This window comes from Cyprinodon variegatus, unplaced genomic scaffold, assembly GCF_000732505.1.
Source record: "Cyprinodon variegatus isolate N-32 unplaced genomic scaffold, C_variegatus-1.0 Scaffold749, whole genome shotgun sequence".
In the NCBI taxonomy this organism is placed as follows: domain Eukaryota; kingdom Metazoa; phylum Chordata; class Actinopteri; order Cyprinodontiformes; family Cyprinodontidae; genus Cyprinodon; species Cyprinodon variegatus.
In genome coordinates, this window is record NW_015151202.1 from 149,111 (window position 1) to 160,167 (window position 11,057).

At 38.0% G+C, this 11,057-nt stretch overlaps 1 protein-coding gene across 2 annotated transcripts in view; it reads right to left on the reverse strand.

Annotated features, from left to right (window-relative positions):
- Positions 1 to 4,305: 4,305 nt before the first annotated feature.
- LOC107098124 overlaps positions 4,306 to 11,057 on the reverse strand; it is a 24,280-nt gene continuing 17,528 nt past the window's right edge. Inside the window, exons 2-7 of one of the 2 annotated variants that reach the window (XM_015395603.1) lie at positions 10,023 to 10,152; positions 8,888 to 9,072; positions 8,575 to 8,786; positions 8,267 to 8,429; positions 5,468 to 5,589; positions 4,306 to 5,374 (exon numbers count right to left, since the gene is read on the reverse strand). In XM_015395603.1, coding sequence (XP_015251089.1) covers positions 5,024 to 5,374; positions 5,468 to 5,589; positions 8,267 to 8,429; positions 8,575 to 8,786; positions 8,888 to 9,072; positions 10,023 to 10,152 — 1,163 coding nt within the window. In that variant the 3' untranslated portion in view covers positions 4,306 to 5,023. Of the gene's footprint in view, positions 5,375 to 5,467; positions 5,590 to 8,266; positions 8,433 to 8,574; positions 8,787 to 8,887; positions 9,073 to 10,022; positions 10,153 to 11,057 lie in introns of both variants that reach the window. The other variant, XM_015395602.1, reaches the window with a different exon arrangement.

Below are 11,057 nucleotides of genomic sequence, written 5' to 3' on the forward strand. Positions count from 1 at the left end.
TTTTTTACTTTAAGTACAGCTTATCTAAATAGTAAATAGACATCAGTGTCACTACCATCAGTTTGAAGTCCTAATACAGTTACAATGCAATGACTGAGCCACATGATTTTTATGCAAATCAATGCTGGTTCCGTGCATCACTGAAAAGAAGCCAAATCTATTTTCTTCCATTTGGGTTTGAAGAAGTAAATTTTGCAGCATCACTTTGACTCTGTTACAGGTATAGATTACCGGTAGCGGTAAAGGCCACCCGTAGCCCATTCATTTGCATCCAGTTTACTAGAAACGTGGCTGCATAATTTATCACGAGAGAAGAGTGCTAGTCTTTTCTGAACTTCATGTTTCCTCTTTATGTTTGAGTCATTTATGGCTGCTAATATATTTATAGTGGCTTCTAGAGTAATATTGCTGCTGAATTGTTCTGTAAAATATTAGTTTATATCTTGACCTTATTTTAACCTTATTAGGAAATGCAAAGGTGTCCCCTAAATTGTTCCCATTTTCTTGCATAGCAGCTACTAATCTCAGTGTATTTCTATTGGATTATATGTGATAAAGTGAGATGAAGTTGCATATAATTGTGAAGTGAATTTGAAAAGTGCAGAATGAATGAAAATTATTGTACTGTAGGAGCCTAAATAAAACCATTAGTTACCTTTGATGAGTCTACAGACCTTGGGTTTAAATGAACACATTTATACTGTTTTAAGTGTCTCAGAGTTTTATTAGAGAACAAACAGTCCTATGAAGGCAGAGGAGCACAGCAGACAGATCAGGGAGAGAGACGTCTCATAAAGCTCTGCTTAATCTTTCAAAATGACAAGCATGTCACTCTTTATCTAACAGTGTAACATCTTCACTCGATGTCATGCAGATCAAGGAGAAGCAGCCAAGCTCTGTGGATCTTTGAAATGAAGCAACTGTCTGTCTCTTTGGTATAAACAGGACTCGACACAGAGGCAAAACTATCTATGGCAAACTTCAAAATGGGAATGAATGGAAAACATGGCAGTCAGTTACAGCAGATGTTAGTTTATCTTCATGTGGCCATAGAAAAAGTCCCTGCTTACATCCTTGGTCAGAAACTGGGAAGAGGATGGATGAGGACCTAAGTTAATCTTACCATATATGGGCAGTTCTAGGCAGGACCCTGTACCGGACCCTGTACCACATACAATACAAAAAATGGAATAAAAGCAAGTCACTTTTTACTTGGACTGTTTTTCCCTTAATTTTAAGCAAGTACGTTAAACAATTTGTCAAATCTGATGAGATTTACACTAAAAATAAGGAATAAAAAATTCAGTCGACTTACTGCAAGGGCATAATATTCAATTATCCTATTTTTAAGAGCAGCAATACTAATTATTTATGTAGATCATCATAATGACCTGCTCAAACTGGGGGTAAAACACTTATTTTAAGATTTGTTTGATCTTTTTCTGTGGTTTTGTATTGTAATAATAGTTTTTTTTGTGTGTGGTGACAGAAGAAACACACCGATTCAAATCTTGGACCAATTTTAACCTTTCCTCTTTACAATTTAGTTACAGTTGTTTAGAAATTGCCATAAACTCTAAGGTTTGGTCGTACAGGATCAGTTTTAATGTTAGAGTATGCATCCTTGGCTTTGTTGCTCACTATATATATACACTAAATGATGCACTCTTACCCTGTTTGTTCTGTGAATCTTTTCTTGTCCCCATGAATAAAACTGGCCCCAGCCTGGCCCCCCTTGTAAATTTCATCTAGACCAGGCATCCCCAAAGTCGGTCCTCAAGGCCCGCTGTCCTGCAGGTTTTAGAGGTTTCCCTGCTTTAGCACAGCTGATTATGATTGCAGTAGAGCAAAAGCCTGTTAATCAGCTTTCAATTAAAATCAGCTGTGCTGGAGCAAGGAAACCTCTAAAACCTGCAGGAAAGGGGGCCTTGAGGACCGACTTTGGGGATGCCTGGTCTAGACCCACCACTGTTACCAAAACCCACAAATGAGCAGTCAGGCAATTGTTTTTATTGTTATTGGGGAATAATAGTGATAAAGAAAATGATTTATTTAGAGAATAAAGTTGTGTTTGTAAAGTCCAGTTGATCTAAGGAACTGAATAAAAGGATAATTTAACCAGTTAAGCCAGAGCTACAATGGAATATGGCCTAGTCAAAGTATGGGCCTTGATGCAATTAAAGAATTTGAGGGAAACCATAGAAAATGACATCTAGATAATCCATCCAGCCAAAGTGGAAGTTTGAGCCTTTTTTTTCAAAGAATGGGAAGAAAACTGAACATGTTGGTGTGAATAACAGCTGTAAAAGAAAAAAACCTCTGGCTATGATAACGACAGTAAACACAAAGGCATTCCAAACTTTTATTTACAAAATATGTTTAAACACCAACTTCCAGCCATGCACAGCATTGCGTTAGTTCATAATCACATAAAATACAACAAAGGTTGTAGTAAGAAATGTTAGGGCATGGGGTGTGAAAATATACGGTAGATGGTCTTAGTTAAAGCTTGGAGACATATAATGATTTATACTGTATAACCATTTTACACTCTTTTCATCTGAATCTATTCAGATATAAAAAGTTGATTGTCCTCAGACTACAGGTTCTTTATTGTTAATTTTTATGATTATCAACAGTGCATCAACAATAAGACAGGCTGGTAATCACAGAAGCAGATTACAAGAAAACAGAAACGTATAATTAAAGGATTACGCAGGTAACGAGTTCAGGAAGCCCAAATATGGGCGTTCCGACAGACGCACAATCAAAAAGGAGGGAAATGCATCTAAACACCAACAGAATGTCTTCCTCCTCACTGTTAAGAGGAACAGGCAGAGTAGAACGATCAAATGTCACGACCCGCCATGACGGCCGTGGTTCTTCCTTTAAAACAGAACCTGATGTGTTAGTCTGAAGGGCCCATTCCACCTGCGCTGCATGTCCCTAATGTCAACTTCCCTTCATAAGTGGAAAGACTCAGACGTGACAGCAATGAGGTTCTGCACTTAGAATCAACATATTTATTTTTAATAAAACAGAATGAAAAAAAACATGCATGAATTTTATTACTATAAAAGAAAAATAGAAAACTAGAAAGGTTTTCAGACAACACTATTTCAGACTACAAAGAAATGTTTTTAACAAATAAAAACCTTTTCACTCTTGTGGCATTTTCACAGCTGTCATATTTATTCTAGATTTAAGTGCTTTTCTATGGGATTTAGAACACAAAGACAGATAAAAAGGAAGAATTTCTCCTATGTTTTGGGGTTGCAAATCAACACAAAGTTCTCACAGCAGCAGCTCAGTCTCACTTTAACTGTTCTCCAGCTGGATATTCCAGATTTGGTAGCATAGCAGAATAAAGAAGGTGCAAACTTCTAAAAATAATAAAATATAAAATCAAGAAGGTGTTCATCTCAGGTAATCAAGGTAACCTTCAAAGGCACAAATGCATGAAAAAAGAATAAAAATCTACAGATGCGCTCAGCTGCAACAGGGGGAATATATAATGGCCTAGCAAGCATCATTTCCCTCAATACAAATTCTGGTGTTTGAGACTCAGCCCAGAGGTCATCAACTGTAGGAGCACGGTCTAGATCCGGTAGACATGAAGATTATAAAAGAGCGGCGCTGTGGCTAAACAGCTAAGCACCAGATATAATTAGTCCCCTAAACTAACAGCTGGGGGAAGCTCTTCTGGCAGCCTCACGGGAAGCAGAGTCAATAAATGGACCCGACAGTCTGAAGCTGTGACTCCATATTAGCTCAGAGACGCCTTAAACAACTGTCACTCTAAATGATAAATATGAGGCACGAGGAGAAAACCGTGGTTTACCATCAGCTACTAATGCTAAAGTTGGCATCAATGGTGAACAACAGCTTCAGATCTGCTCTCATGTGATTGATAGAAGCCATTATCCACCTGCATCAGCGGCTGCAGCTGGATGATGGCTTCAATCTGTCCAGAACCCAGCATCAGGACCGGCAAATACTGTTTAAAAAAAAATTAAAACTCCACCAAAACCCCATCCAGTCCCTGATTTGTCAACTTAACACAAGTCGACAGAAAAGTTCAGGTTGTTTAAACTCCAGCAAAGTATTGCTTTGCTCTCTTTGCATGGCTTTAAACGCATCCTTTGTTAATCTGCACAGTTGAGACATCTTAACATCTTAACAATCACTCCATTCATACTCAGCGTGATCATAGCCTAATCGATCTTAAGAAGATAGATAGCGATGAAGATCTTCACACCTATTATTCCTAAACCTTTAAAAAAATCTAGATTCTGGTGTTTTTTAGTCAAGTCATCATTTCAATATATTTCCAGCACCTGTCATTGGACTGCCTTTGTCTTTCCTCTCAAGCAGAACCGATTACTGTTAGAAACGACGTCTGATAGGAAGGTGCATTAATGAGAGAATACAGTTGAATGGTTAATATAGGAAAATGCATTAAATAAATTGTCTACCTAAGTAAAGCCAAACTGAGTGAGACTTATGGCACTGATTGACCTCTAACCTCTACAGACAACAAACACATACATCCGCCACAACTATCCTAAATAAGGTGCACAGTTAAAATGCATGAAAAGGACTTGATACCCTTTACAGCAGGGCCACATTTCATGAAATTAAAGATAAAGTGGTAAGTTTTATTAGTCTACATTAAAGGAGATTCGCGGTGCCACTATAATTAAAGCTAAAGGTGTTCTGAGTCTAACTCTACATTATTCTAATGAGCAACTACAGCTATTGGAATGTATAAAAAAGTGCAAAAGCGGAGCTCATTATGCATTTTAATGCTAGTATCCTCAGCCCGGAAAAAGCTGTGATTAGGGCTTTATATGTCTAGTTAGTTTTAACAGTCTAAAGTATTTTCAACACTTTTAGCAATCAGCCAGACATTACTGAGGCAAAGGGATGAAATGCAATTGCAACTGATGGACTCGTTCCCTTTTTCTGACTGAAATGAGTATTTTCCTCTTGATCAAACAATGAGTGTTTTGTTTTATTTTCTTTAGCCTCGGTATCCCTCTGCACGGTCCTCAGGGGCCAACTCCAGCACTACGGGATGGCTCTCATAGGGAGAGACGTTCTCCTGGTCGGATTCTGGGTCGTCACCTTCGTTGAACTTGTCACACATGTATGGGTCCTGCTCACCGGTCGCCTGGCCTCCCTCCAGCTCTTCGTTGTCAGTTGACAACTTCAAGTGTTCATCATCCTCTTTAGATGCATCTTGTGACGGACTGACGCTTTCCTCTTCGCGCTCTTCAGTGCTCTTCGGCGAAACGACGGGGAAAGCCTCCGTAGGACTGACCTGGTCATTAAGAGGCTGGAAGAAAGGTGGCTGCCGCTTTTGAATCCCAAACTGCTTTCAGACACAGAAAAAATACAAAGTTAGTGTTAAACCAGAAAAAAACATCTGTTGGTGGATGAATCCACTTTGAACAATTAAACATACGAATAGAGGGAGTATATCACTAGATGGCGACGTCTTCTTCCGGTAAACCATGAAGGCGATTAAAGCAGCTGCCAACACCACCAAGATACCAACAAAGGTCCCGACATAGACGCCGGTTTGATCTAAACAAACAACGAAAAGATATACAGAAAGTTACAGCCAGCTACACGTCACTAATTCACAGTAAAACCCCAAACATCACAAATATTTGGAAATATTCACAGCCCTTTTTGTCCCTTAGAATATACAAACTTCCAATAATTTTATCTTTTATTAAATTTTCCAGATGAATATACAAAAATTAACAAAAGAACAAATCCCCACCCTTCCCTTGCCCTCCCAGAACAGCACATCATAGAACACTTTCACAGTCAAAACAACATGATGAAAACACCATACATTGATCCAAAACATTCCACAAGCATGAAAAAAAAGGAAAGTTATACAGAGAATTAAGTAGTGATGAGTCAGTCGTAATCACTTTTTCATTGAAGGAATTTTAGTACAGGGTCCCATACTTTCTCAAACATATCACCCTTATCTCCGTTATAGTGTCTCAGTCTTTCCAGATGCAGAGTATTTGCTAGTTCTCCCAACCACAAATCAAATGTGGGCACAGAGTCTTTCTTCCAAAATCTCTAAATCAATCTTTTAGCAATCACCGTACCAAACAAGACAGCCATTTTCTCACTTTTAGTGGCTGGTTGCAAAGCACTGGAGACCCCGATGACGGCAATAAGAGGATCTGGATCCCATCTTTTTCCAAAAGTTGCTGAAAAAAAAATGAAAATTTTTCTACCAGAATGAGTGCAGCTGAACACATGACCAGAAGGAGTGCGTCAGGTTACCAATAGCAACCCGACAACGATTACAAATTGGAGACACACTAGGAAAGAACGTGCTTAGTTTCTCGATCGAATAATGGAGCCTATGTATAGTTTTGAACTGTATGAGATTATGTCTGACATTGATTGAACAATATTGAATACTTTTCAAACCCTCCTCCCACAGATCTTCAGATAACTGTTGCCCCAACTCATCCTCCCATGCCTTTTTAATCCTGGCCGTGTCTACACATATATTGTTAAAGATCTTATAAAAGTGAGACACTGCCCCCCGACTGACAGGATCAAATTTATTTATTTCCTCTAGGGTTTCATGTTTTGTTAAAGTTCCAAAATCCGATAAATTTTTCCTAACATAGTCCCGTACCTGCAGATAACGGAAAAAACTCAACGGGGGAAGATTATACTCAGAACGTAACTGTGAACTTCCAATATTTTACTGATTTTATGTGACCAACATAAATAATTCACAAAGAATGCCATAACAGAGAAAATAAGAGGTTACGTGGCTTTTAAAAGTCCCTTATTCAGATAAAACAGACTGCAAGCATATTTTTTTCAGATATAACTCAGAGAATCAAATGTTAGATTACAACATTAAACTTAATTTAATTTAATCCAACTTTATCTATATCGCACTTTAAAGAACCAATAGGACCAAAGTGCTGCACAAAAGCAGAAATACAAAAACCAAAAGATGCTCTAAGATTAATAAAAACAATATCAAATAAATAACTAAAACAATATAGAAAATAAAAGAAACATAACATAAAATCAACCACAATCCCTTTGAGTGTTTAACACCAAAAGGATGTTGAAAATATGAGACATCAGGGCATCAGAGTGAAAAGGGTTCAAAAACAGAAATGTATATCTCCTTATTTGGTATGGCTGATGGATCACCTCAAACACAGATAAAATGCTTCATAAAAAGCAATGATGGATGTTTTGATGAATTAAAAACATCTTCTCAAATCTTTGCTTTAACCTTTTGTCAATAGCATTTTTGGACTATTTCTCTTTTTTTAGTGGTTGAATAAAAGCGTGCGTGTTTTAAGCTCCATCAGATATGCTGGAGACGCAAGACATCAAAATCTGCCAGAAACAAACAAGGATAAGAACAGATGGAAAAGGACTTGATTGTTCCTGATAGCAAAGCCTCCAGGTTTAAGATAAAGGAAGAGGAAGCTGCACCATCTGGTGGCAGAAAGATAAAGCTTTATAAAGTTGCCATTGGATTCCTGAGGAGGCAGATAAAGCCTAACCTCCATCTGAGTTGTAATTCTCACAATGAATCCATCTTGAAAAACTTGTGCTAATACGTCCGTCTCCAACGAGTCGGACCAATGACAAGCCAGCTGTGTTTTTTGGGGTGGGACATGTAGGAATGCAAACATGGCTACGCTGGAGGACTCACCTGCCGATACCACAATGGACTCAGTTTTAGCTAAAATAGCAAAAATGTCTCATTTTAAAAAGGAGCAAAGAGAAGAAATTAAATGGGAAAGACGTTTGTGTGTGCATGTCCGTTGTTGGCTCTCATGGACCACCAAGTTGCCGAAGCCATTAAGCCTGAAACATGGCGTTTCGCTGCTACGATTGTCTGACACTCAACTCATCTCAGTTCTACACATACCAGTCTGGCTACTGCGAGGTTAGGTAAAGCCCATAAAACAAGTCCTGAAAGATAAAATCTTAGCTGCCTGATAAAAATCTCCAAAGGAATAGATTCCTGAGGAAGGATGAGATTAATCAGGAATGCTTCCAGATGCTGGTGTCTAACCATGAAACATGTTTGCAGCTGCCGCTAAAGACTAAGGATGTGAGCCATGAAGGAAACTAATAACTTTAAGGCCCAAGGAGGCTTTAAAAATGCCCCTATGTGGTATTGTGATACATTTAAATTATTCTTCCTCAACATAAAATAGTTGAAACAAATGAGAATTTACTCAACTGTTAGAAGGTGGTTGTTTTGTGATGCAGTAGTCCTCTGTGGACACCACAGACATTTTACGAAGCTTTCCCTCGATTGTCAGACAATGTTCGTCCTGTGCAGCATCCACCGACAGATTTTCCTCACACATCTCCTCCTCGCAGTCAAAGTTGTGTTGTTTATTCTGCTAAAACAAAAACAAGCCTCATTAATGGATGTAAAATAGAACATTAAAAGCAGAGCATGTCTAATATTTTTTGATCAAATACTCCTGAATGGAGTAAACTCAATAATTTCTTAATGTGTGATGTTAAGTTGAGCTGTCTGACCTGGCCGACCATCTGGACATTATATGAAAAAACCGGGACATGTATATATGCAGTCCGTTTGGAGTGGCTTTTCTTTTTCTTTTTCTTCTTTTCATTTTCGTTATTACATCTGGACACCCCTTCCCCGTACAACAACCAAGGGTGTCTGAACTGGAGGTGGATCTTGGTATTCGATAGGTAGGTGATATTAACGGGCGGAAGGTCCAGAAGGCCTAAGAAACAGCAAAGATCATTGCACACACCGAGCCAGAGAAAGCATTCAACTGTAAATCCAGCAGTGGTTTGGTTAGATTTAGTTGAACATGCTGCTTACATTTATTTTGGGCAAGCAGAGAACCATAGAAATAGCTGAATATGAGTCCCTCCTGTGGGGAAACATCAGACTCATTCTGTCCCAACACAGCTTTCACTTGAAGCATATATGTATTATCTGGATCTGAGAGAAACGAAACATCCGCTTGAAGATCAGGGTAGTCTACCCACAGTTCATCTTTGCAACTGGTGGAAGAGAAAAGAGAAGACAGATGAACAATTAGAGCACCAATTTACATTTTACAAATTTAAACCAAGCTATATCTAGGTGTTAGTTAACGTACACACTTATTTTATCATTTCAAACTTTTTCCACCCACACATACTTTCAAACCTGCAGACAAACTGTTCTAATGAGGGACCTAAAGGTATTGAGGATTTTCTAAAAGACTTGCCCTCTCCATGCACGAGAACCATTTCTCCTCTTGCATGCCCTGTTTAGCATGTGCTTTTCTCATAGCTCATACAAGCTTACTGTGTCCACATACAGCGGGGACTATATAGTGGACTTTATAGTGAACTCGGTTAACTGACCGTTCGGACAGATGATCACTGTTTTTTTGCTGCGTTGGTCACGTAACTCCTCCTCCGCTGCGCAATGCCTGCGTCATCTTTGTTATTAGTTGCAACAGCGGGCCGCTGTTACAGCAAATCCACTAGCGCTTTGCGAGGAGGGCTCTCCAGGCAAAGCATTCTGGGATATATCTACCTCCTCTGAGGACTTTTTCTTCTCATACACTTCATGGACACTTTTTCTCTTATTACCCTCGGCTATTTTCAAAGAACCTCGCTGAGAAAGGTGAGCTTCAATGACGGCCTGAAACCGAAAGCTCACCACACATATATACGCCTGAAAGTGCGCATGAGCAGAAAAAGAAAGCTAACAGGGCGAGCACAAAGGAGGGCCTTATGTAAACATATCACCAGAACAATTGACAGTTAGGAGGACCAATTATTTAGATGATCCACCCGAAAATAAAAGATTGTCCTCTATAGCTTTAATGTGACAAATAAAATGTATGTACAGTAAAACATTAAGTATTTTATTACTAAAACTCATTATTAAAAATGTCAAATACAAACATATGCAGGAGAATAAAACAGGAATAGATTAAAATGAAAAAATACATAAATACCCTTTGAGGGGGTTGTCGGATGTAATATTGACCCTGAATCTCAGTCCCTGGTCAGGGGGCTGGTCATAGTCCCACTTCAGTATGTTCTTCTGGTTGCGGCAGGTAAGGGTGACGTTGGTGGGAGGCGCCACTGAGGAAAAACAAACCTACAGGTAAAATCTAAGATTGCAGCTCATCATTACAACAGATTCAAACATTTGTAACAGGTTAACTACACACAATTTGATATACTGCAAAGTAAGTAATTATTTTCTGTTAATTCTGATGATTCTGGCTTCCAGCTAATTGCTTCTCAGATTTAGAGAGTAGTAAAAAAAATTAAACACAAATATTAGTGAGACAGGGTGTGTAAAAGCAAAATTAGCTGATTTAAAAACTCAAACTAGAACAGCCTGTGGGTAAAAAAAAATCTATATGGGTTTTCTAAATTAAACCACAGGAACAATATAACTGTTAAGGTGATATTCTAATATAGTGAGGCATCACTGAGATGGGGACATGTTTAATTAAAGTAGTTCACCACCAGGGGACACTGTTGAATGGCTCCCTCTAAAGGTCTAGATGTAAAAAAACAAAAACAAAAAAACCCAAAAAACAATGGTATTTATAATAGTGAAACTTGCAAATTACCTGGAATTATTGCACATAGACATATCTTAAACCTTTATTCCTTGTAATATTGATATTATGGCTTTGAAATAATTAAAGACCAAAACTCAATGTGTCAGAAAATGCAAATATTTTTGAAAAAGTTAAATATAAGAAACACATGACTTCATGACCTGATTTAAAGGATGTAGTGCGGAATATGGAGGACCAACTCTGTCATATCTAAAAATAAATACAGATATTAAATAAATGCTCAATAAATAAATAAGCATACAATTAATTGCCCCCAAAATACAATAAACAAATAAATTTGTAGGTATAAATTAAATTATACAGTTAGACATAAATGTATATCTCTTTTAATTAGCTTCTGTATTTATTCGCCTTTTTATTAATTACCTTATTTATTTATTGTCCGTTCTAATC